Source organism: Ranitomeya variabilis, chromosome 4 (genome assembly GCF_051348905.1).
Source record: "Ranitomeya variabilis isolate aRanVar5 chromosome 4, aRanVar5.hap1, whole genome shotgun sequence".
Lineage (NCBI taxonomy): Eukaryota > Metazoa > Chordata > Amphibia > Anura > Dendrobatidae > Ranitomeya > Ranitomeya variabilis.
In genome coordinates this window covers 694,594,943-694,622,644 of record NC_135235.1, presented here as the reverse complement: position 1 = coordinate 694,622,644, position 27,702 = coordinate 694,594,943, and the positions used below count along the sequence as shown (strand labels likewise).

General features: G+C 44.4%; 1 protein-coding gene across 4 annotated transcripts in view; it reads right to left on the bottom strand.

Annotated features, from left to right (window-relative positions):
- Positions 1 to 378: 378 nt before the first annotated feature.
- The window catches only part of LOC143767638 (uncharacterized), a 237,621-nt gene continuing 210,297 nt past the window's right edge, over positions 379 to 27,702 (bottom strand). For 3 of the 4 annotated variants that reach the window (XM_077256083.1, XM_077256081.1, XM_077256080.1), the window contains 3 exons: positions 25,731 to 25,874; positions 11,237 to 11,380; positions 379 to 2,251 (listed from right to left, as the gene is read on the bottom strand). In XM_077256083.1, coding sequence (XP_077112198.1) covers positions 390 to 2,251; positions 11,237 to 11,380; positions 25,731 to 25,874 — 2,150 coding nt within the window. In that variant the 3' untranslated portion in view covers positions 379 to 389. The remainder of the gene's footprint in view (positions 2,252 to 11,236; positions 11,381 to 25,730; positions 25,875 to 27,702) is intronic. The other variant, XM_077256082.1, reaches the window with a different exon arrangement.

Sequence of the window (27,702 nt, the reverse complement as noted above, 5' to 3'; positions counted from 1 at the left end):
CGTGCTTCCCCCTCAGGTACCTCCAGGATATAGCCGCACTGCTCCGTCAGTCCCTCCAGGAGCAAAGTCCACAGCTCCATGCCTCCTGCCACCCAAGCGCACAGTAGAAAATGTCCACCTTCCTCCACAGGCCTTATGTCCCATGAGAGTTTAATCAGAACCCGACACACCAGAGTCGCGGACCGCACTTCTCCAGGAGCCGGAGACCTCCAAGAGCCCAGGGAACTACACTGCTTGCAGGTAAACTCACTTTAACAAAGTCAGGATTGTGACATGATTATAGGAGCTCTGTCTGGACATGTCCTCTCAGCTCCACTACACCGCCACTCCCTCCTGTGTGAATTCTTTGTTGGCTAGAAAGATTGTTTCTTCACAAAACATTTTCCGCATTATGAACATGAAAATGGCTTCTTCCCTGTGTGGGTTTTCTGGTGGCTATCAAGAGTCGCTTTCCTGTTAAAACATTTCCCACATTCTGAACATGAAAAAGGCTTCTCTCCTGTGTGGGTTTTCTGGTGGCTAACAAGATTCACTTTGTGGTTAAAACATTTCCCACATTCTGAACATGAAAAAGACTTCTCCCCTGTGTGAGATCTATGATGTCTGACAAGAACTGATTTATCTAGAAAACATTTCCCACATTCTGAACAGGAAAAAGGCTTTTCCCCTGTGTGGGTTTTCTGGTGCCTAACAAGATTCACTTTGTGGTTAAAACATTTCCCACATTCTGAACAGGAAAAAGGCTTCTCCCCTGTGTGAGATCTATGGTGTCTGATAAGAACTTTTTTTTCTGTAAAACATTTCCCACATTCTGAACATGAAAAAGGCTTCTCCCCTGTGTGAGATCTATGGTGTCTGATAAGAACTTTTTTTTCTGTAAAACATTTCCCACATTCTGAACAGGAAAAAGGCTTCTCCCCTGTGTGAGTTCTTTGGTGGGTAACAAGATTTGCTTTCTGGTTAAAACATTTCTCACATTCTGAACAGGAAAAAGGCTTCTCCCCTATGTGGGTTTTCTGGTGGCTATCAAGAGTCGCTTTCCTGTTAAAACATTTCCCACATTCTGAACAGGAAAAAGGCTTCTCCCCTGTGTGAGATCTATGGTGTCTGATAAGAACTTTTTTTTCTGTAAAACATTTCCCACATTCTGAACATGAAAAAGGCTTCTCTCCTGTGTGGGTTTTCTGGTGCCTAACAAGATTCACTTTGTGGTTAAAACATTTCCCACATTCTGAACAGGAAAAAGGCTTCTCCCCTGTGTGGGTTTTCTGGTGGCTAACAAGATTCGCTTTCCTGTTAAAACATTTCCCACATTCTGAACATGAAAAAGGCTTCTCTCCTGTGTGAGTTTTTTGATGGGTAACAAGATGTGCTTTGTGGTTAAAACATTTCCCACATTCTGAACATGAAAAAGGCTTCTCCCCTGGGTGGGTGTTCTGGTGGCTAACAAGATTCGCTTTCCTGTTAAAACATTTCCCACATTCTGAACATGAAAAAGGCTTCTCTCCTGTGTGGGTTTTCTGGTGGCTAACAAGATTCGCTTTCCTGTTAAAACATTTCCCACATTCTGAACATGAAAAAGGCTTCTCCCCTGTGTGGGTTTTCTGGTGGCTATCAAGAGTCGTTTTCCTGTTAAAACATTTCCCACATTCTGAACATGAAAAAGGCTTCTCCCCTGTGTGGGTTTTCTGGTGGCTATCAAGAGTTGCTTTCCTGGTAAAACATTTCCCACATTCTGAACAGGAAAAAGGCTTCTCTCCTGTGTGAGTTCTTTGGTGGGGAACAAGCTGCGCTTTCCGAATAAAACATTTTCCACATTCTGAACATGAAAATGGCTTCTCCCCTGTGTGAATTCTCCGGTGACTGACAAAATCTGATTTCTGGTTAAAACATCTCCCACACTTGGAACAAGAAAATACATTGTTTGCTTTGTGAAGGTTTTGTTGTTTGAGAAAGGACTGTATTAGGGGAAAACTATTTCCATATTCTGATAATGAAGATGTCTTCATTGCTTTAGGAGCAGTTCCTTTATTAATGCTTATTTTGTGACTTTGATTTTCCTTAGTAGTAGGTAATGAATCAGAAGACAGGACCTTTTCCAAAAGATCAGATGACAGATCTTTGCGGTGATGGGATGGTGGTGTATCTGGAGTAATGGCATTCACTTCAATTGTATCCTGTGGGATCTCAAGATCATCTGATTTAAACATTGAAGATGTCAGCTGTCCTGCTGATCTCCTGGTACGGTCATCTGCCAAGAATAAAACCAATTATTATTTTAGAATAAAATATCCTTGAATTCTATATTTTTGAACATTTCTACTTAAATGGTCTGTAAAAATGGAAAGTTATGCAAAATTATTTAATTATTCACCAAGACAATGACAGTTTACAGTTAACTAGACTGTGCTCAAACCACATTAAGCATCCATGCTTTTGGCATCACTATAGGAGAAGAAACCACTTATTTTACGGCATGTGTATCTCCTGGAGCACAATCTGGGAACTATGTGTTGGGTAATAACTTGGGATATTTGCAATTTTCATTTTCCAACATCCACTGTGCGTGCTAATATCTGGAAACTGCCAATGGAGTCAAAATAGTCACTATTCCTATAGATTAATTCATTGAGGGTTATAATTTACAAAATGGAGTCACTTTAAAGGGATTTCATCCGCTCTGGTTTTCTGCAATTTTGTCATATTAGGGATTCTGCAAATTTTGTCATATTAGGGATTCTGCAAATGGTGTTTCCCATCTCCTCTGGTATCTGCTCCTGCAATGTCTGCTTTGGACACCAGACGCGGCTTAATCATTCTGCAGGCGATGCTGGTAACAGAGATGGGGTTGGAACCAGAAGCTGTTGGCAGTGCAGGCGCTATCCAGCCACTAAGATTAGGGAGCCTGTCATCTGTAGTACCATCCAGTCTGGCAGTATGGGCATGTGTGCTGTCAGCTGCAGTAATCTGCTCCCTGTTTTAGACAACTGGAAAGCACCACACCTTTTTTAATCAGATAAATTTCTATTAACCATGATTTTCACAACAGATCACATGTTCATACTCATTTTATGTTTTACAGTAAATTAACCCCCCCCCCCCCATGGAGACCATATCAGGTGGAAACAATAATTCATCCATAGTTGACAATATCAACCAGAGTTCCAGTTTACCAAAAGTTGTACTCTATGCTGGTATAACATTAATTAATCCTACCCAACCACGGCTGCCATAATGAAGAGAATAAATCCAGCCGTCTCTCCTGGTGTAAATACTTTTCTCAAATTCAATGATGTGGCTCTTTTGAGCAATGAATTCGCGTCCGGACGGAGGCTCCTCTCTAACCCAATATTTTGCAATCAGTTTCCTTGCAATAAACAATCTTGGAATTACAATTTTAGTTGTATTGCCAGTTAACATTTCCTCCACATACCCTATACATATACATATCAACGGATGTCGTATGTCGCATGTGGCATGTCGCATGCGGTATGTCGCGTATGTCATGTCGCGTATGTTATGTCGCGTATGTCATGTCGCATGTCATGACGCATGTATGTCGCATGTCATGTTGCATGTTGTATGTCGCATTGTGCATGTCGTATGTCGCATGTTGTACATCGCATGTCGCATGATGTATGTCGCATGTTCAATGTTGCATGTTGTGCATGTCAAATGTATGTAACATGTATGTTGCATGTTGTATGTCGCATGTTGTACGTCGCATGGTGCATGTCGCACGTCGCATGGTGCATGTCGCATGGTGCACGTCGCACGGTGCACGTCGCACGGTGCACGTCGCACGGTGCACTTCGCACGGTGCACGTCGCATGGTGCACGTCGCATGGTCAATGTTCTATGTTTTGCATGTCAAATGTCGTAACATGTAGGTCGCATGTTGTATGTCGCATGGTGCATGTTGTATGTTCAATGTTGTATGTTGTGTGTTGTATGTGCACACAGTCTAGACGAGCCCAGCTCTGCTACATCTGGATGCCTGACAAATACTTGCTTTTCAGGCATACTGATCACATGGATTTATTTGGAGAAAAATTATTTGTATTGAGCTTTTCAAATATTTTAGTAGTCCATTTAAAATGGGCAAGGCAAGGGGCAAGGGACGGGGAAGTGGCCGTGATGCTGATGGTGAACGCAGAGGATGAGGCCCAGCTGAAAGTGAACAACAAAGAGCCACATCTTCGCGCTCGACCTTCCTGTCCTACTTTCTAGGGGACCGCAGCACACCACTATTGAAGCCACAGCATTGTGAAATGATTGTTGGTTGGATACCGAATAATGCTTCCAGTCACTAAGCCACCACCACGTCTTCCACACGGTCAAGTATGAGTAGCCGTGAGTGAGGACCGGATATTACCCACCCTGATCTTCCTTCCTACCATCATGCCGAGTGCCCTGAGACAAATGATCCCGCACTTGGACACTCCAAAGAGCTGATCAGTTTACCCATTAAAGATTCCGGACTCTCGGCCGGTCAATTTGAAGTGGGGCCACATGAGATCGCATGTAGCGATGCCTAAAGATTTAAACAGCCACGGTCACATGAAGGCGATGGTGGGAAAGTGTCACAAGAGGTGGACGATGAGACAATTGCCAGAAAGTCAGGAGGAGGAGCAGGGTGCAGATGTGGAGGACGAGGTGGTGGATGACTAAAGTATCTGACCCAACCTGGCAGAACGACATGCAGAGCGAGGACAGCAGCACACATGGGGAAGGAGGCATATCACCCCAACAGGCAGGAAGAAGCAGTGTGGTGGCCATAGACAGAAGGCGTGCATCCGTTCCCTGTAACACCAACATGACGGAAGTTGCCATTCCAACTGTTAGATCTTCCAGAGTCAGGTTATTTTTTTAAAGACTCTGCCGATAACCCCAAGCAGGAGATGGCACCAAAGCACCCGACTTTGTGGGCCGAACCCCAGGTTCCAGGAACACTGTCTGCAGGTGACACCACTGCTTCTTCCACTGTTTTGCATACAAGCCAATCCCCAGTTCACCGTACCTGTAAAGATGCCTCGGGTCCTGCACCTGATGTTGCCCACAGTCAACCAGCACCATCATCAATCCCATCCACGTCCTTGTCCCAGGGCAGCCTTCAGTTGTCTATACCCCATTCACTGGAACACAAGGGGAAAAACCTAGCCAACGCCCACAAGCCACAGTACTAAATTCTAACATTTCTCATCTGCTTGCGCTCGAAATGTTGCCCTTTAGACTCATTGAGACGGAAGCTTTCCACAACCTGAAAGCGGTGGCCTTTCCAAGGTACTCGGTCCCCAGTCGCCACATGTCTCCTGGTGTGCCATACCAGCATTACACCAGCATGTGTCCCACAACATTACCCGTGCCCTCAACAAAGCTGTTACTGGGAAAGTCCACCTAACCACTGCCACGTGGACAAGTTCTTGTGGGCAGGGATGGTACATCTCACCGACGGCACACTGGGTTAACATAGTGGAAGATGGGACCCAGTCGGACCTTGGGATGGAACACATCCTCCCCACGCCAAGGATATCGGGCCCTACGTCAATAAGGGTTTCCCCCACAGTCTACAGCTCCTGCAACTCCTCCTCCTACTCCTCTTCAGCCTCCATCTCTGAAACGAACACATCAGTCAGAAGCTGGAAGCACTTTTTCAGCCAAGCAGCAACAGGCTGTGCTGAAGCTAATCTGCTTAGGTGACAAACCGCACAATGCTGAAGAGTTGTGGACCGCGCTGAAAGAGCAGTCAGATATTTGGATGACACCGCTGAACTGACAGCCAGGCATGGTCGTGTGTGACAATGGCCGGAACCTGGTGGCGGCTCTGAGGCAAGGTGAGCTCACACACGTACATTGCCTGGCCCATGTGCTTAACCTCGTGGTTCAACATTTTCTGAAAAGCTACCTGGAGCTGCTGGATCTGCTACTGAAAGTATGCCGTCTGTCTGCCCATTTTAGAAAGTTAGCTACACCTTCAGCCACCCTTGATGTGCTTCAGCAGGGTGTGCAGTTTCCGGCTCACCGACTGGTGTGTGATGTGTGGAACTCTACACTGCATATGTTGGAAAGGATTTGTGAGCAGAAGAGAGTAGTTGTTGACTACCAGCATCAACAAGGCTGTCGATATTCAGTTCAGACTCCACACAAGACCTCAGGAGTGGACATGGATGTCAGACATATGTACCATCCTCCAAAACTTTGAGGACTGCACCAAGATGGTGAGCGGCTTTGACGCCATAATTAGCATCACCATCCCGCTTCTCTGCATTCTGAAAACCTCTCTGCTCACAATTAAAGAGGATGCATTGCAGGCAGAGCACGAGGACATGGAGTAAGGAACCATACAGGGATATTACACTCAGCCCAGCCTCATGTCACCCAACGTGGATTGGTAGACAATGAGGAGGAGGAGGAAGAACAGGAGCTACTTTCATGCGCTATAGACGGTACCACAAGCACAGCTGTCATACCGTATGTTCAGCGTGGATGGCCTGAGGACTGGGAGGAGCAGGATGAGGACAGCATGGTCATTCATCCTGTTGGTTGAGGACACGGAAGTTTCACCTGTTAGTCAGCCATGCGTGCCAGACTGCTATGTTGCGCTGCGTTTCCTGTGACCCTTGCATTAATAAAATTTTCGGAGACACTAATTACTGGTTGGTGACACTTCTAGACCCACGCTACAAAGAGAACTTTCAATCTCTTCTTCCAGAGGCAGATAAGTGTACTAAAATGTTGCGGTACCAGGGGGCCCTAGTAGCGGAATTACTTAAATAATTCCTATCTGAGAACGCTGGCAGCGGATGTCACAGTATGTTGTACTACCAAGGAGTCCAAGCGAGAGAGACAGAAGTACAATCCAACTCAGGCAGGGGGAACAATGGCAAAGTTCTAGGACAGCTTTCTCAGACCCTCCCATCGTGCCGCCGCAGAGGCAAGACGTGCTGGCACAAGTAGCGCAATGTTTGGGAAGATGCTGAGGGATTACCTTGCAGATCGTACAAACGTCCTCCGGGATTCCTCTGTGCCTTTAAATTATTGGGTATCCAAGCTGGACACGTGGCATGAACTGGTTCTCTACGCCTTGGAGGTCCTGGTCTGCCCTGCTGCTAGCTTTTATGACCTGGTGGTAAGGTGCACACTGAACAGACCTAGATGTTAGGAAAACACTACAATGACCTGGAGGTTAGGTGCACACAGAAATGACCTAGTGGTTAGGTGCACACAGAAATGACCTGGTGGTTAGGTGCACAAAGAAATGACCTGGTGGTTAAAACAAAAATCATAGACAAGCTCTGGGGAGGTGGTAACTCTACTGACCGCAATCCCTAATCCTAACACCAACACTAGAAATAGCCGTGGAGCGTTCCTAACTCTCCCTAGACGCCTCTTCAGGGCCTAAAAGCTAACTACCCCTTAAAGATGGAAAATAGAAAACTACCTTGCCTCAGAGAAATTCCCCAAAGGAAAGGCAGCCCCCCACATATATTGACTGTGAGTTAAGAGGGAAGTGACAAACGCAGAAATTAAACAGATTTTAGCAAAGGAGGCCCAAATCTACACTAGATAGACAGAATAGGAAAGGGAACTGTGCGGTTAGTACAAAACACTAACAAATTCCACGCAGAGTATACAAAAAGACCTCCACACCGACTCACGGTGTGGAGGGGCAACTCTGCACCCCCAGAGCTTCCAGCTAGCAAGGAAATATCATAATAGCAAGCTGGACAAGAAAAATAGCAGGTGCTGAGAAATAACCTCCAACGCAATTGGACACAAAAAACAACTTAGCAGGAACTTAGCTTCTGCTGGAATGGACAGACCATCTGAGAAATCCAAGAGAGATCAAAACCAGTCCTAAGACATTGACAGCTGGCATGAACTAACGACATGAGCAAAGTTAAATAGGAAAGCCAGCAGAATAATAAGTGAGTGCAGCTGAGAAGGGAAACCTCAAAGATCAGCAGTTCCACTCAAAGCCACCAGAGGGGGCCCAAGAACGGAATTCACAACAGTACCCCCCCCCCCCTTGAGGAGGGGTCACCGAACCCTCACCAGAGCCCCCAGGCCGATCAGGACGAGCCAAGTGAAAGGCACGAACCAAATCGGCAGCATGGACATCGGAGGCAACGACCCAAGAATTATCCTCCTGGCCATAACCCTTCCACTTAACCAGGTACTGAAGCTTCCGCCTCGAAATACGAGAATCCAAAATCTTCTCCACCACATACAGCTAGCGTTCTGTCAGAGCAGGTTTTTAGTGCCACTGGAGGAATTATAACAGATAAGTGCATCCGCCTGTCAACTGTAAATGCTGACAGGCAGACTCTTATAAAAATGAACAAAGGCTGGATTGGGCAAGACTTCTGTACACCACCGAATGAAAACAGCGAAACATAACCTTAAATACATTGTCTTTTTTGTGGAGGTGTATTCTCATGCACCTCTTCACAACCACACATGGGTATGCGCTTCCTGATTTGGTCTGTTTGCTGTTATCCTCCTCCTTATCTTCATGCTCTTTAACCACAACCACTAGAACACCAGGGTGAACGTATTCGGTGATGCTAAAGTCATTACATTTTTGTGCAATGGTGTTTTTATGATGCCAGTTACTAATTTGAAATCAAAACAAAAAAAAGTTACTCCCCCAGGGAAAAATGCAATAAAAATGAGATGTACGTATATTCTTCCCATTTATTCTTATATTTTTAATTTTTTATATCTCTGGACCATCCTCTTATGGACCTAGTATATACCTCTCCAATATAAAATATATTGAAATACTATTATATTATATTTTTATTTAGATGCCTGTCTCTGAGCTGTTGCTAGGGACCAACATATCTCGTTGGACACATTCTGGCTTCATATCTATTAACCCGTGTTCGCCCCTCCCTTTTGTTATTTTCTTTCATAAGTGGATTCACATCCTTTATCCATTTGTTTGATTTCAGTATGATTGATCGTTATGTCTCCTCATGCTCCGCCACTAGATCACCAGGGTTAAAGTGTTCTGTGCTGCTACAGCCAGTCCAATTTTTGACAAGGGTGTCTATGATACCCATAAAATATTTTTTAAAAAAGGTACCCCCATGGGGAAATGTTTGTCAGCCCATGCATTTTGTGTATGGCCATTACAAGTCTAGGAGACACGCTCCTTTACATTGGGCCTAGTTTTTAATTGTGCTAGGTAGGCGGGAGAGTCTATGTGCACATATCTACATCACTGCAAGGCATGCAGGCACGGTATGTTGAGTCTATAGATCTCCCTGCATACATCAAAAGACTCCATTACTGTCTGCTGCTGCAGCTGCAGGTATCCGTGGCCATGATTTCTTTTGGGCGGAGGCACCTTATACCTGCAAATTTTAGTACAAAGCAATACGGGACCCCATTTTTTACATTTATTGGCTTGGTCACACTGCAGACTACAGCCAGGTAATTTTAAATACAAGAGCATTAAAACATAATTTAAAATGGCTGTTTTTGTCCCAGGCATCAGATGAGAGTGAGCATAAAATTCTGGCCTTTTTTTGGTACTATAGTTTTTTTTGGAGTGTCTTACAACATTTTTGAACAACATTTTGGTGACCAAAAAATCTTTAGCTGGCAAAGAAAATATTTAGCTACAGTTCTTATATTTATCACTGTGATTTGTACGCCACACGCATCGCATATCATTGCGCTAAATATTGTACAATTTTAGTACTCCAAATGTTTTATTATAGTGTCATAGCCTACTTATTAAAAAGATTTTGTCGGTCCCCCCCAAAAAAAAAAAATCAAGGCCACATTTAGATCACTCTGTTATCTCCGTCAGACGCACAGTGTATCTGTGGTGTCCAAATCCTTGCTTGGCAGGCATGCATATCATTTTTTGGTTTGCTATCCTTGCTGTACACAGAATTTTTTGTTTTAAATTTTTTTTACAAAATAACATATTGAAAGTCTTATCTCAGTCACACGTCTCATCTATCTGTGGTCTTCAAATCTTGGCTTTTCAGCCATACATTCCAGTTTTTGGTCTGCTACCCTTTGTGTATACAGTATTTTGCTGTTTTAAATGTTTTAAAAATACAGGCCACATACGTGTGATCTAAAAATAGTTGTTTTCATGCATACATTCCAATTTTTGGTATGTCTAATACCCTAGGTCTATACACTATCTTGGTTAAAACAAAAAAAAAAGCAAAAATAACATATTACAGTGTGGTAGTTCTGTGACACACCTCATCTATCTGTGGGATACAAAGTGTGCATTTGAGGCTTCCATTCTCCTTTTTTTGTGGTGTGTTACCCTAGCTCTAAACACTATTTAGCAGTAAAATAATAAATATACAGGCCACATATTGAAGAGTCTGATATCTCAGTCAAACGCCAGATGTATCTGTGGCCTACAAATTGTGGTATTTGAGGGCTACATTCCACTGTATTTGCTGTCTTTGACCTGATTTCTATACACTATTTTGGGGGCCAAAATAAAAACACAGGACACATATTTTACAGTGTGGTATCTCCGTGACATGCCTCATGTATCTTTGGTCTACAAAGTGTGCTTTTCAGGCTTCCATTCACCTTTTTTTTCTGTGTGTTACCCTAGCTCTAAACAGTAAACACTATTTTGAGCTGAATTTAAAAAAAAATAAATTTCACCCTCCATGGGGAAATGTTTGTCAGCCCATACACTTAGTCTATGGGCATCACGAGTCTAGGAGACCCGCTCCTTTGTAAATGGGACAGTTTTGTTTTGTTTTTAGTAGGCCATCCACCATGTTTATTCCAAGGGGTGCAAATTCGGATCAAGGCAGCCCTTGCATTCAATGCATAAGGAAACTGTATGGCAGGACCAACTGAACACTGAAGTGGGTTTTCCTGTGGCCATCCAGTACCTGGGTTCAAAGGCTTATTATTGGGGTGCATATCACTTGATAGCACGGCAGGCCTTGCATTCAATGCAACATTTTTTCAGGAGGCCCTCCTGTACCTCTCGTGAAAGGTGTATTGGGGTGCATTGTAATTCTTGGCAGCCCAGCTACTCACTGCATAGGCAATAATAGCATAGGAGACCCACTGTTTATTAATGTCCCTTTAAGAATATTAATGCTGCCTGATGCCCCTCTAAAAATAGGCTTGTGACTTTAAGAGTCCCTCCTTCATAAATGAAACAAGATGTGTCTCCTTATGTGTCACACACCACATGGCCAGCTAGGGTTGTTAAATGTTACAATTATACCTGTAGGTATCCTATTCTTCCTTCTCTGGGCCGCTAGTTCTCCGGAGGACTGGTGTATAGACTCTTTTTTTGATGTGTCTCCTGTCTTTGGCACAGCCCTAATGGTCAGTTCCTGGCAGTTCTTCTCAAGAAAAACCATTCCAGCTGGAAAATAGAGTGAGAGGACAAGAAAAGGAAACTTCGTTATACAAGGGATCTATACGGACATTCCATCATTATGTAATGTTTATCACTTAGCATTGGTTTTTTAACATTTTAACATGACAAGTAAGATATTCGTTGGACATTTACATATGTGTATAATATATATGGATATATATTTTTACACTTTTTCCATTCACTTCAACCCTTCAACTTTTTATATTATCAGTACTATTGCATTTTATAAGCATACAATGTCCTTGCCACCTTATACAGGCATGTACCCTTTCCCCACCATTCAATGTCACTGCACCCCTGGTGCATTTTCTAACATCCCCACTGGATCCAATTAGTGGGTCCCCATCTCACCACCTTCCCAATATATAAACTCCCTTCATCCCCCCATACCTCACTCCTTCTATATGTTATAACTACGGTTATGATTATATTTTTTTCTTTTCTCAACACAACTTCTCTACCTTTGCTGCCTTTTAAAAAAAATTCTTTTCAGCACTTCTTTAGTCCTTCGATTTTCTTTCATCCACTCACATTATTATAAAAACAATTACTTAATTGTTATGACCCCAATGGCAGAGGGTCTCAGAAATAATTACTAAGTCTGCAAACACAAAAAACCAGCTCATAGGGCAGTGGTAACTGAGCTGACCATATATCTAATCCTAGCACCACAAATAGCAGCAGCCGGGGAACGTGCCTACGTTGGTTCTAGACGTCTCGCGCCAGCCGGAGAACTAACTAACCCTAGAAGGGAAAAGAAAGACCTTTCTTGCCTCCAGAGAAAAGACCCCAAAAGTTGGATACAAGCCCCCAACAAATAATAACGGTGAGGTAAGAGGAAAAGACAAACGTAAGAATGAGCTAGGTATTTAGCAAAGAGAGGCCCACTAGCTAATAGCAGAATATAGTAAGATGACTTATATGGTCAGCAAAAACCCTATCAAAATATCCACGCTGGATATTCAAGAACCCCCGAACCGTCTAACGGCCCGGGGGGAGAACACCAGCCCCCTAGAGCTTCCAGCAAAGTCAGGAATCACATTTAGTACAAGCTGGACAAAAATAAGAGCAAAGCAAATAACCAAAAAACAAAGAAGCAGGACTTAGCTTAATTTTGCACGAACCAGGACCAGCAGACAGGAGCAAACAGAAAGGATCTGATTACAACGATGCCAGGCACTGGACTAAGGATCCAGGAAGTTTATATAGCAACACCCCTGGACTAACGACCCAGGTGGGTGCCAAACTGAGGAAAGACAATCCCAGAGTCATATCACTAGTAACCACAAGAGGGAGCCAAAAAGTCTAATTCACAACACTTAATATCTCCATCTTCAGCTTGGAAAACCAATTTAGCACCCATCTTATAACCCTCTTCACTTTTGGTTTCCAACCGCACTTAGTCTCATTTGCCCCCTTTCACTTGGCGCATATAATGGCACCGGCCCTCTCTCCAAAAGATATAGCTTCCCCCCCACCCTCATGATTGTCCTTTTCTTCCCTTTTACCTTCCCCTTCTCTGCTGTTTATTGTTCATCCACGGCCGCGTAGAACAGGGTGAATGGAGGGGGCGGTACTACACATTGTGCCCGTCACATTCACAAACACCATTCCCCTGGCTAGTGCGCATGCGCCGGTCTCATATCTCCATCCGATTTCGGATCAGCGCCAGTTCCATGACACGCGGTGCGTTCCATCGCGTGTCATGAGGCGCAGGACCGGAAGTCCCCTTTGCTGTGGGAGTTTTGACCGGCTTCATGCGCCATTACCACTGCCAGACACACCCATGCAAATCCCCACCCACCGCACACAACTCCGCCCTCCCCATTTACTCTACATGTGCTGGGGGTGTACCCAACCGGACTTCTGCGCCAAACAAAGACCATTGACAACCTCCCTCTTCCCACCCTCTGCTTACCACTCCGCGCTCATAATCACTTTACACCCACCCTTAGGAAATAAAAACCTATTTCCTTACCTAGTCTCCACCACGCCTCCACTTTATGAAGAAGCAGTTATGCGAAACGGCGCTCGTCGGGCGCAGGACGTGATACCATCATCTCCCCATGCTGCCCAAGCCTTTATCTTCTAAATCCAGGTAAGCTCGGACTGGCCTTTGACCAGCTTTATTATGTGCTAATTTAGTCTCTACATCTCTTGCATGTACTGCTTACCTACCCTCATACCTGACTGCCATCTAATGGTCTCTTTGTACTTTATGCTTATGATTATATTTAAAGACACACCACAGCAGAGATGCGACTTATTGCACTTCTTTCTTAGCCTGCCCCAGTAATTTAATCTTGGTAATTTGGGCACACTGTGGGATGATTATTACTGTCGTTTCTTCTGGTCAGTGTTCCTTCTTCCTGGTAAGGACTGTGTAGGGAAATAATGAGACACTCGATTGTGTCCATGCACTATAGCAAGTCCACTTAACCAGTCTATAAGGCCGCTTTCCAGGTACTGACAGATCACAAAACCATCGCTTTCCAAGTGTCACACCCTGACTTTTTATATACAATTTTATATCTTTCTGTGTTTTTATATGATACTGATTTTTAACATCATGTTAATAAATAAAAAATTCTTTTAATTACTCATCTTCTAGTCACTTCATATCTTATTAGGTAACGTCTGTAAGCATCAATGACATTTCCCAGTGAATGCATTTGTATTGGTTGAAAGCAATGTGAAAGTTGAAAAATGCATCAAAAACGCTGCGTGTGAACATAGCCCAAGTGGTGGAGGAACATTTTGGTCTGGGGTTAATTATTTTGCCTTGCATACAAGTCATTACCCTGGAAAGGACGTACCTTAACATATTTCCCAGCAAAATCCATTTTGTTTACGTTTTGGTATGTATTTTTGGTGCACCTGTAAAAATGACGTGAAACTTTGACAACATTGCTTACAGTTGTGACCTAGGAGTCAGAAATGCTTCCAGGGGCAATCCCCATGATGTTCCTGTGTCATTTGAGCAGTGTTCCCATCATTTTCAGACCTTAAAAAGGACCCCCGGGGGAATCGCGGTAAAAATACTGAGGTTTCCCTTATATTGGGCTTGTTGCTTGGGTCGAGTACCCAAGTATTCCAATTTGCTCGACCCGAGCACCCAAGCATTTTAGTGCTCACTCATCACTAATCGGACCCAAAGAGTGGTCGTAAATGGCTGCACATCCAGTTGGAAGAATGTCTCACGTGGGGTACCACAGGGCTCTGTCCTGTGCTCTGTAATGTCCAACATCTCATCAATGATTTAGGTGAAGGCATTGAGGGTAAACTGATTAAAATTTGCTGATGACACAAAGCTAGGAGTGATAGCTAATACTAGAGAAGAGAGAGAGAGGATTCAAACACAAACTGGAGCAGAGGTCAGCAACTAACAGAATGGTTTTTAACAGGGAAAATGCAAAGTACTACATCTGGGCAATAAAAATTAAAAAAGCATATACAGAATGGGAGGAATAGGGCTAAGCAACAGCACATGTGAAAAAGACTTGGGTATACTAATTGATCACAGACTGAACATGAGTCAACAGTGTGATGCAGCAGCAAAAAAGGCAAATACAATTCTGGGATGCATTAACAGAAGCATACAGTCTAGATCATGTGAAGTCATTATTGCCCTCTACTCCTCTTTGGTCAGACCTCATCTGGAATACTGTGTCCAGTTTTCGGGCACCACATTTAAAAAAAACGACATCAACAAACTGGAGCAAGTTCAAAGAAGAGCGACCAGAATGGTGACCGCTCTGCAAACCATGTCCTATGAGGAACGTTTACAAGATTTAGGAATGTTTAGCTGGCAAAAAAGAAGACAGAGGAGACTTAATAGCTGTCTACTAATATCTCAAGGGCTGTCACATTGTAAAAAAATCATATTTAGGGCTCATACTCACCTGCGAGAAAAACGGATGAGTCTCGCATGTCAATACCCGGCGCTGCTGCCGGCACTCAGGAGCAGAGCGTGTGGCTGCATGTATTCTAATGCGGCCGCATGCTCCGATCTGAGTGCCGGGTATTAACATGCGAGACTCAGTTTCTCACAGGTGAGTATGAGCCCTTATTCTCATTTGCACAAGGAAAGACTAGAAGCAATGGGATGAAACTGAATGGGAGGAGACACAGATTAGATATTAGAAAAAAAAACTTTGACAGTGAGGGTGATCAATGAGTGGAACAGGCTGCCACAAGATGTGGTGAGTTCTCCTTCAATGGAAGTCTTCAAACAGAGGTTGGACAGACATCTGTCTGGGATGATTTAGTGAATCCTGCTTTGAACAGGGGGTTGGACAGATGACCCAGGAGGTCCCTTCCAACTCTACCATTCTATGACATTTTTTTGTGTGTGTATTTTTTTTTTTTCTTTTTGGATCTCATTTCTGGGCTGGCAGAGCAGCTGCAGAGGTTGGAAGTGACTGACCTACGTTCTGAGGTTCAGCAGCAATGGCAGCTGCTGCAGACGCCTACTGTGGGGGCTTTAGCCCTTATCTATGATGCTCATGACTGCATTTCCCTGGCTGATTCTAGGCTGTGTCGCCTTCAGCAGGAGAAAAGTTCAGTGAAGATTTAGGCTGGGTTCACATTGCGTTATAACAGTCCGTTAGACGGACTGCGCCACACCGCGGCATAACGCGGTGTAATGCAGTCAGTTAATGCTGCCATTAACCCCTATTATCAGACACATCGCCAACGCATGCCATAATCAGCATGCGCTAGCGATGTGCCGTCATTCTGTGACGGACCCCCAGACGTGGGCTGCAGCGTTTCCGGGTCCGTCACCGCTAGCGCAGATAGAGCATCTGCGCTAGCGCGACCGCATAAAGCGATCTTTTTCGGCAATTGCATTAACGCAGTCCGTTTAATGCATGCGCTAATGCAACGTGAACCTAGCCTTACAGCTAGGAATTCCACAGGTGGGCAACCGATACCAAGTGGAATGACCCGGTCATAAAAGCCAGTTTTAGCAAGGCAGACCTTACAGAAAGGTTAAAAGAGTCCTTGGAGGCTGCCATGTCATTGGCTATACATGTGGACAGCATCCTGCGGGATAGATGGGTAAGACCACCTTCTCTGGAGCCCTCTTTCCGGGACAATACTCCTGTGCCGGTAGGGGGATGGTCTGGAGGCAGAGGCGTAGCTAGGGTTTTGGTCCAGGGGGGGCGAAGCTTCTGAGTGGACCCCTAACCAGGTAACCTTCATTACAATTCGGTGATGCGCCCTAATAGTGGAGGAGAACCTCAGCAGATGACCGCGCTGTTACTGAAGATAATCTCTATATAAAGACCAACATAGATATTACCGCCATATGGTCAGTGGTAGATACCAGTCCTACAGAACATATAACTGATCACTGCACAGTTACAGATAATGACTTACCTCTGACGTTCTTTCTGATGGAAAAGATGGGAAAAATGAACAATTCTATCTGGGCCAGACCGACATGACAACTTCTTCCAGCTACAACTCATCTGCAGAGAATACAACAAAGACACATTTCACTTCTCACATTCCAGCCCCATCACCATCTATTCCCAACCTGCACAAACTTTTCATCCTGCTGATACCCCAATACTGAGCCGCTGCTGCCGTATGTGTCCCTATTACTGCACCTGATACCCCAATACTGAGCCGCTGCTGCCGTATGTGTCCCTATTACTGCACCTGATACCCCAATACTGAGCCGCTGCTGCAGTATGTGTCCCTATTACTGCCCCTGATACCCCAATACTGAGCCGCTGCTGCCATGTGTCCCTATTACTGCACCTGATACCCCAATACTGAGCCGCTGCTGCCATGTGTCCCTATTACTGCCCCTGATACCCCAATACTGAGCCGCTGCTGCCATATGTCCCTATTACTGCCCCTGATACCCCAATACTGAGCCGCTGCTGCCGTATGTGTCCCTATTACTGCACCTGATACCCCAATACTGAGTCGCTGCTGCCGTATGTGTCCCTATTACTGCACCTGCTGTGTGGTTCTCTGTGCCCTCTAAATTCTAAAGCACCCCTCTATAATATAGTAAGGCCGGGTGCAAGTGCCATAGAAAACAGTGCCCACATTTTGTCCCCTAGAAAGTAATAATGCCCTCTGTGTGTGACCCTTTGATAGTCACAGTAACCTGAGTTCCCCTGTAAGAATAAGTGCCCACTTTACATTTAATAAAGTCCCGAGTCTCCCCCACTGTACAGCTCCCCTATACACAGTATGATGCCCCCTCACTGTATATACTGACCCCTTAATATTCCCCAAACTGGCTCCAACACTGTATGATGGCCCCGTCGATGTAATCTCCACACTGAATGACGGCCCTCTAGATAGCCTCCATATAGCATAATACACCAGATAGTCCTCAATATGGTATAATACATTCACCATAGGCCTCCATATAGTATCATGCACTCCCCATAGGCAGACCCTATAGTATTATGCCCTTCACATAGGAAGACTATATAGTATAATGCAGCTCCCATAGGCAGCCTCTATAAGGAAGGCTGTAAATGTGTCCCCAATCCCCTCCGCAAGGCATAAAAATGACCTCTCATTATACTCACCAATGCCGCTCACCAAGGCATAGCTGGTCTTGACTTAAGATCGCCATCCTCCATTACTGCTTCATCTGGATGACACATCCTACGTCATCCACACCGTGTCACCCATCGCGCTCCTGTGCAGGCACACTTCTCTCTAGGCTGCTGAGTGCAGAGCTAAGTACTGTAGTGCATATGTGCTGGGAAAGGCCAAAGGGCACTGATTACCTGGAAATAAAGCCGGCGCATGCGCACTACAATACTGTGCTCTGACTTCAGCAGGGCAAAGAGAAGTGCACCTGCATGGGAGTGCGATAGAGGACACTGAATGCAGGATGTAGGACGCATCTTCCACACGAAGAGGGACAGCGATCACAGGAAGAGGGACTGCGCCGGATCAAGACTAGTGACGCCCGGACTGCGCCATCCGTGAGTATAATAAAAGCTCTTTTTTGTGCCTTGCGTAGAGGATTGGGGACATAGAGAGCGTTCTAGAACACTATGTGAGGGCGTACAGATGCTGGCCGGACCTTATATGGTGACAGGCTCCCACATGTAAAAGCCATCTTGCAAGATTCCAGCCGCTCGCAAACTTTAGAAAATAATCAATCATTCTCCTTCTCATAAGCTAATCAGCAGTAAATACATTATGTGCCAAGACACTTATCGATCACATGCCAGTTTTCAGGGTCTGTCCAGATTGCAGGATAGACAAGACATACAAGTTTAAGAACCTTCATTGCTTTATATACTGTGCCTGTATGTATGTATTTAAGGCAACAGATCAGACATATCAAAAAGCAAATGACATGTGCCAAGATACTCATCATGCTGTGTGGAGAGTGTCCTCTGGTCCTGGGGGCTGCTCCTCCCAGTCAGGTGCAGACATCATGTGCAGATAGTGAGCTCACAGTCAGAGGCACAGTCCCCCTGCATCCCCGGCTGCTGCTGGAGCTGATCACTTCTCTGCAGCACAGGAGCTTTGAAGCAGAGCGCGCTCAGCCAGGATTGGGTGAGTGGTGAGTGACCTCCCTTCCCCCTCTCCTCCACAGACTGCAGAAGAGTGATCACATGACTCACTCCCTGCACTCTGATTGGAGGCCTTCTCTTCCTTCTCTCTACTGACTCCCTGTGAGCGTTTGTACCGTGCTTGTTACTTTAGCTACATACACAGTACAAGCGCAGGGGAAATTAAAGATAAACATTGACCGGAGGCAAGGGCCCCTAACGCCGGCCCTGACAGTAGCGTAGCTCCGGGTGGGCCTCCTCAGAGCACAGGGCCCGGGGCGACCGCCCCCTCTGCCCCACTGGTAGCTACGCTACTGTCTGGGGGTGTACCAGTACTTGTTGAGTTGGGAGGAACGCATGCAGTTAGGAGGTGCTTCTACGTCATATGTCTCCTTTGAGATTCGCAAGAAAAAAGGGAGTGTGTTTCTTTTGTAGGGGAAACGGACATTTTATTGGGGCCTGCCCCTTGATTCCTAAGCTAAAAAAGTCTCGAGTAACCCTTGGGAGTCTGGAGTTGGATAATCAAGGGGAATGCTTGTCGCCAACCTGTAATTTTCGGTTTGCCCTGACAGCAGAGATGGTGCTAGAGAGCACAACAGAATTTCAGAGTTTGTAGACAGTGGAGCTGAAGTCAAGATGGTTGATGCTGAGTTTTCTAGAACTCATGGGCTTGCTTGCTTGCTCAACCTTAGTTAAGCTCATTACTTGGTAATGGTGGAATCCCTTACTGACATGACAAGGAAGGGGTCTGATTTTTCTAAATGATCGAATGCTGCTCAGCAGGCTTTTTCCTCCTTAAAGAGTTGTTTTGACACAGCACCTATACTCTGTCAAAAGGAAGTTTATCAACCTGTCATAGTAGAAGTGGATGCGTCGGAGGTGGGGGTTGGGGCTATACCGTCACCTGGTAAATGGGGTCCATGCGCCTTCTTTTCCCAAAAATTATTATCGACTGAGAGAAATTATGACATGGGTAATAGGGAGCTTCTGGCAATTAAATTGGTGTTCCTGTAATGGCGATATTCGTTAGAGGGCCAGTCCATCTTATTACGGTTATCATGGACCACAAGAGCCTGTCATATCTTCAATTGGCTAAACGTCTCAACCCAAGGCAAGTTAGGTGGTCACTGTTTACTAGATTAAAATTTGTGGTCACTTTTCATCCAGGAGTTAAAAACACCAAGGCTAATGCTTTGTCCCATAGCTTACCAGGTGGTGGTGATCATGAGAACCTTGTCTCAATTCTACAGAAGGGAGTAGTTATTACAGCCTTGTACCCTGACCTGGAGGGAGAGGTGTTGGATGCTCAGGGATATGCACCTGCCTTTCGGGGAGATTATTTGTACCATATAATTTGCGCGTAAAGCTATATAGGAACATCGTAACTCCGTGCTTGCTGGTCATCCAGAGGGTAAGGCAACCGCAGACCTCCATTCTCGTTGTTTTTGGTGGCCATGGTTGCATCGGGATGTAGTTGAACAGGTGTCTGCTTGCAGTGTTCGCCTGCGTTCTAAAGTATCGCATACCTGTCCGTCTGGTTCTCTTATTCCACTGCCCATTCCTAGTAAACCATGGACACACTAGTCCATGGATTTTATTAGTGACCTTCCGGTATTGGCAGCCAAGATGGTGTTTTGGTGGTTGTAGATAGGTTCAGTTAAATGGTGCATTTCATGGCATTACCGGGACTTCTGAACAGGGTCGGACTGGGTCACCGGGACACCGGAGAATCCTCCGGTGGGCCCCGCTCCCAGCCCCAGCTCCTTCATTTGTGCCTGCCCTGCATGCTCCTAGTGTGTGTCCAGCAGTGCGCACTTTATTGTATAGTCGGCACCGGCTGGCAGACTGCACAGGTGATGGGAAGTGCATGTGCAGCTCCTTCACATCACCTGCTGTCGCTGCCGGACTTCTGTAACTCTGCCAGGAGAGCTCTGGGTGCGTGCCGACCCTCACTTCAGCCAGACAAGTCAGCGGAACAGCTGACTGTGCGGCTGAGTCTGAGAGGAGACACGCACACAACAGATGACCCGCAGTCACCCGTTTCCTGTACTGTATCTCTCTGCTCCTCTTCCACAAAGCCCTGGGCAGCAGAGTAAACACTGATTGGCTGCAATTCATAGTAAACACCATAAACAGAAACAACTCAAGAACACCAAATGCACTTTTTTCTGTTCGCCACAATTCCACAAGAAAAGCTATAGCAAGTGATGAAAACCACATCTATCCCAAAATCGTACTAACAAAAACAATGTCTCACCCCCAACAGAAAGCTATGATACCGCTTCCCTGTGTGTAATAAAATACGCAGCAGTCGCCGTCTTCTGCCGCTGTGTCGTTCTTCTGTCTTCTTCATTGCAGTGGAATATGGCCACCGGTAAGTATTTTACTACACACACTGGACCTATATTACTGCTCTCCTGTGTGGTACAGTATGTAGAGATGTATGTATAGATGCTTACAAACATTTACCTAATAAGGTATAAAGTGACTAGAAGATGAGTGAAGAAAAAAAAATAATTTTTTTTTACTAACATGTTAAAAACAGACAATATTATATAAAAAGACAGAAAGATGTAATAATGGGATCTCCAAAACAAGTCAGGGCATGACACTTGAAGGGTGATGGTTTTGTGATCTCACAGCAACTGGAAAGCGGCCCTATAGGCTGGTTAGGTGGACTTGCTGTAATGGATGGACACGATAAGGCGTCTCATTGTTTCCTTACACAATCCTTACCAAAAAAAAGGGAACCCTGACCAGAAGAAATGACAGTAATGATCATCCCACAAAGTGCCCAAACTGCCAAAGATTAAGTTACTAACACAGGCTACAGAAAAAGTGCAATAAGTTACATCTCTGCTGTGGTGTGTCTATAATCATGAGCATAAAGTACAAAGAGACCACTACATGGCAGTCAGTTATAAGGGTAGGTAAGCAGTACATGCAAGAGATGTAGAAACTAGATTAGCACATAATACAGCTGGTCGAAGACCAGTCAGAGTTTACCTGAAGTTAGTAAATGAGGGCTTGAGCAGCCTGGGGAGATGATGGTGTCCCGTCCTGCGCCCGACGAGCGCCGTTTCGCATGACTGCTTCTTCATAAAGGGGGGCGTGATGGAGACTAGGTAGGGGAGTAGGTTTTTATATCCTAAGGGCGGGTGTAAAGTAATTAGGAGGGCGGAGTGGTAAGCAGCAGAGGGTGGGAATGGGGAGATTGTCAATGGTCTTTGTTCGGCGCCCATCACTTTTCAAGTGTCACGCCCTGACTTGTTTTGGAGGTCCCATTATTACATCTTTCTGTCTTTTTATATAATATTATCTGTTTTTAACATTATGTTAATAAAAAAAAAAAAAAAAATGTATTCACTTATCTTCTAGTCACTTCATACCTTATTAGGTAAACTTTTGTAAGCATCCATGATCGAAGTGCTATTGCCAATTTAATTGTTGGATTATGGGATTAATAAATATCTCTGTGCTTAGTAAACAGATTATCTGCAACTTTACTCTAATGGATTTCAAAACCAGGGAACGCTCCTGGCAGTCTAAGGCATCACATTTTTTCAGACAGGGGACCTCCACCCCTTCCTCGGATACTAATAAAACTGTTAAGGAAACAATTCGACTATATAGGAATGCTCTATACAAGAAGACCAAAATATGCTAGAACAAATCCTCTCTTGAGAACTATATGAACCAACAAATCGTTCCACGTGGTTTGAGGGTACAAGTTCATCCTTCATTTGACTTTAAAGATGAGGTCCAGCTCAAGAGGTGGACCTCAGCAGCTACCACCTGCTCTTTAGGGAAAGAGTGTTTTTGTCAATAATGAATAGGATAAAATCTAAAGAACATTGATGAAAATGTTGAAGAATTAGAAAGGACACTAGTGAAAGACCTACCGGTGGAGGATTTTGATAAAATATTAGTTGACATCAATAAAGACCTTGACAAATGGGAAAGTGAGATATCACAAAGTAAACTTAAAAAATACCAAAGAGATCTAAATGACTATGATAGTAACAAAGTATACCGTTGGCAACAGAAAAAGACAACGAGAAGACCAAACCAAGACAATTCCAAACCTGCAACATCTCACCATAGGACTCAGTCCGAAAGTTCAGCTCAATCGAAGTCGGACATGAATACCTCGGCAAGTGACAATGAAGCATCGAATAATGAATCAATAAGCACTAGACTCAGAAGCGCCTACCTGACATTTTTACAAAGTCCAAATCAGCTAAAAACTTTGGAGAACACCAAAAGGTAATTAACCTATCTTCACACACTTTGTCAAATGCACAACTCAATTTATTGGAAAAAGGTCTATCTTTCTCCCCTTCATTTCATTTAGATAAGTTTTCAGTGGTAAGAGATCTACATCTCTTTGCCAGAAAATTGACTTTCAAAAAATTGCACAATAAAAACATGAACCACGACATCTTTACCTCTGCCGATGAGAGAGAAGCTCTAAGAAATCTAGAAGCTCTATTGGAAGAGAACACCTTGGAGGTCAGTAACTTTCCCCACAATTTATTTAGCAAAAGCAATTAATTTCCCCCCATTAGGACGGTATCAGCTATAGAGGTCTTTACCAAAATTGTTACATCTGAAATAGAAACACTCCAAAAATCTCCATTCTGGGCATCCAATAAGAAACAGGAGGAGAGATTGGCTCTGGACAAATTACAGTCTCTTCCTGACGTAATCTTCAAACCTGCTGATAAAGGGGGAAACCTAGTCATATGGCCAACCCCCTGTATGAAAAGCAGGCTTTGAGACTGCTAAATGAACCTGACTGCTTCAAAAAACTACTCACAAATCCCCTTTCAAATTTTCATAATCAAGCTTTTGACCAAGAAATTGTTCCTTAAAAAATGCTGGAACATGTCAAGAATCTTCATCCCAAATTGGCAACTTTATATCTGGTCCCCAAGATTAACTAAAACCTACTAGATCTGCCAGGGAAACCCATAATATCGGGCAACGGCGGCCTGTGTGAGGTAATTTGTGACTTGATTATTACCTGGAACCACTGGTGACCACTCTTCCCTCTTACATACAAGACACCACTGCAGCACTACAAAGACTAGATTATATATACCTTGAAGACCATAAGCTGATGGTAACTGCCGATGTAGAATCATTATATACTTCCATCAGGCATGAAGATGGCCTAAAAGCCGTATTGTGGTATCTTCAAATGAGCAACCTGGCATCCCCTCTGGCTAATTGGATTCTGGCCCTACTAGATTTTATTCTCACCCATAACGTTTTTACGTTTAATAATAAAATTTATCTACAAACCCAGGGGACCTCCATGGTAGCCTCTTGTGCCCCCTTATATGCCAACTTGTTTCTGGGGGCGTGGGAGAGGACCATTTTCCAGGGAGATGACACTGGGGAGATACAAAGCATCCAGGGATAGATGCGTTATATAGACGATATCTGTTTCATCTGGGAAGGTACGGTAGACAATTTGCATCTCCTCATGGACAAACTAAATCAAAATAATCAGAACATAAAACTAACCTACAAGTTTGGCAAGGACCTGGAATTTTTGGACCTAAAAATCTTTACAATGCCAAATGGGATGATTGCAACAGATTTATACAGAAAACCCACCTCAACCAACTCCTTTCTACACGCCACTTCTTCCCTCCCACCAGCAACCATTAAGGATATTCCAACTGGCCAATTTTTAAGAGCCAAGAGGATCTGCTCGAAAAGTGGTGACTTTGAAAAACAAGCCCTTGACTTGACAAATAGATTCTATGACAGAGGTTATAGCAAACGGTCCATCAGATTTGGCTATAAAAAGGCAAAAAAAAACCAAGAGAACAACTACTATACCCTAGGCACAAGGATGCGCGCTCCCAAGATGGCCAGGTAAGATTTATTTCCTCATATCACAAATCGATGGAAAGACCTAAGGCTAATACTTAATAAGCACTGGCACATCCTTATGACAGATCCGGTCTTAAAACAATGTCTCCCTCCACATCCACTAATGGCAAAAAGAAGCCGCAATCTCAGGGATATACTGGTTCATAGCCACTATGACCCCACAACTAATTCAACATGCTCAATTCCACTACAAGGCTTCTTTCCCTGTGGCTTATGTAAAGCATGCATTAACCTAAAAAAGGCCAAAAAAATTTACCAATTCTGATGGATCCAAATCATTTACCATCAGAAAACATCTTACATGCTCCACCCAAGGGGTCATATACCATGCAACTTGCCCTTGCAATTTGATATACAGTATATTGGCTTAACAACGCGGGAACTCAAAATTAGGGTGCGGGAACACATTAGAGACATAGAGAAACCTAAGACCATTGAAGATATTTCTCTACTTAAAACCCTACCCCGTCATTTTAAAACACACCACAATTCCCAATCAAGAGGCCTTATTTTTAAAGCCATAGATCAAATTGACCTGGGCATCAGAGGGGGGGACTTAAGCAAATTATTAGCGCAACAAGAGAGCAGATGGATCTACCGCCTGAACACCATCACACCCTCTGGCCTAAATGAAAAACATGGCTTTGCTTCCTTTTTATAGGAAACACGGCCTGAACACTATAACATCCTTTCGCCTGAGTGAAAATTATGATTTTGTTTCCTTCCTATAGCAGACTTCGTTTCCTAATAATAATAACAACAATCCAAGTTTTAATTGGTCGCTAGGTTTTAATTAATTCTTTTTTATCTTCTTTCCCTCTTCATTACCCCTAACTATTTATCATTTCATTTGTATATTTACCCTATCATCATTTTTAACTTACCCGTAGGTATCCTAGGCTTTCCTTTCTGGGCCACTTGTTCTCCAAAGGATTGGTGTATGGACCGTTTCTTCCTTCCTCTCTCCTGTTTTGACGCAGCCCTAATGGTCGGTTCCTGGCGGCTCTTTTCAAGAAAAATCATCCCAGCTGGAAAATAAAGTTGAGAGGACAAGAAAAGGAAATTTCTTTACACAAGGGACTTATATGGACACTGCATCATTATGTAATGTTCCATCTCACAGCACCTTCACATGTGTTTATAATTACGGATATTATTTTATTTCATTTATTTTTTCTCCACACAATTTCTTTATCTTGCTCCCTTTTCATAATTTTCCTTTTAGCACCCTTCAAGCCCCTCTATTTCCACTCACCCATCCATATTATTACAAATATTTTTTACTAAACATATTCACCTTCAGCTTGTAAGGCCCAATTCAGCACCCACCTCTTAAACCCTTCTCTTTTTTGGCCTTTAACCGCACTTAGCCTTATTTGTCCTTTTTCACACGACGCACATAATGGCACCGCTCCTCTTTTCAAAAGATATAGTTTCCCCCTCCTTACCCTCATGATTTCCTTTTCTCCTCCTTCCTCCCATTTTACTTCCCCTTTATTTGTTGCTTACTGTTCGTCCACAGCTGCGGAGAACAGGATGAATGGAGTTGGTGGTACTATACTTTGTGTCTGTCACGCTCACAAGCCCTCTCCTTCTGGCTAGTGCGCATGCGCCGGTCTCATATCTCCACCTGAGTTCCGATCAGCGCCAGTTCCATGACACGCGGTGCGCTCCACTGTGTGTCATGAGGCGCAGGACCGGGAGTCCCCTTCGCTGTGGGAGCTTTGACCGGCTGCATGCGCCATTACCACTGCCAGATACACCTCTGCAACTCCTTCACCCTCCGCACATAACCCCGCCCTCTCCTTTGACTTCACATGTGCTGGGTGTGTATCCGACTGGACCCTGGCGCCGAAGAAAGACCATTGACAATCTCCCCATTCCCACCCTCTGCTTCCACTCCGCCCTCCTAGTTACTTTACACCCGGCCTTAGGATATAAAAACCTACTCCCCTACCTAGTCTCCATCACGCCCCCCTTTATGAAGAAGTAGTCTTGCGAAACGGCGCTCGTCGGGCGCAGGACGTGACACCATCATCTCTCCAGGCTGCCCAAGCCCTCATTTACTACATTTAGGTAAACTCTGACTGGTCTTCGACCAGCTGTATTATGTGCTTATCTAGTTTCTACGTCTCTTACATGTACTGCTTACCTACTCTTATAACTGACTGCTATCTAGTAGTCTCTTTGTACTTTATGCTCATGATTATAGACACACCACAGCAGAGATGTAACTTATTGCACTTTTTCTGTAGCCTGTGTTAGTAACTTAATCTTTCGCAATTTGGGCACTTTGTGGGATGATCATTACTGTCGTTTCTTCTGGTCAGGGTTCCCCTTTTTTTGGTTAGGATTGTGTAAGGGAACAATGAGACGCCTTATCGTGTCCATCCACTATAGCAAGTCCACCTAACCACTCTATAGGGCCTCTTTCCAGTTGCTGTCAGATCACAAACTGTTAGGGTTGGAGGAACGCATATATATAGTAGTATAAACGAACTCTGTTACTTCACAGAGTCCGTTAGTAAAGAGAATGCTGTACCCTGTTAGCTTCACAGGGGAACACAGCTACTTAGTAGAGCAGATGGTAGTCATGCAGTCAAATGCAAACACGTAGCTCCTCTCCGGTGGAGCCAGAATTCTGATGGCTATACGCCAGCCCTGAATCCACTCACATGAAACTCCTCGCCGGAGGTGCCAGCATTCTAGGGGCTTATTTTAGCCGGGTCCCTGAATACACAAACACACACACACACGACCTCACTGGCGCTGAGCGCATACATAAATTGACACTAGCGCATGGCCATGCGGTCATGAGAACCTTTCAAAGCTGCAGCAACTTCAGGACCTTCCAAG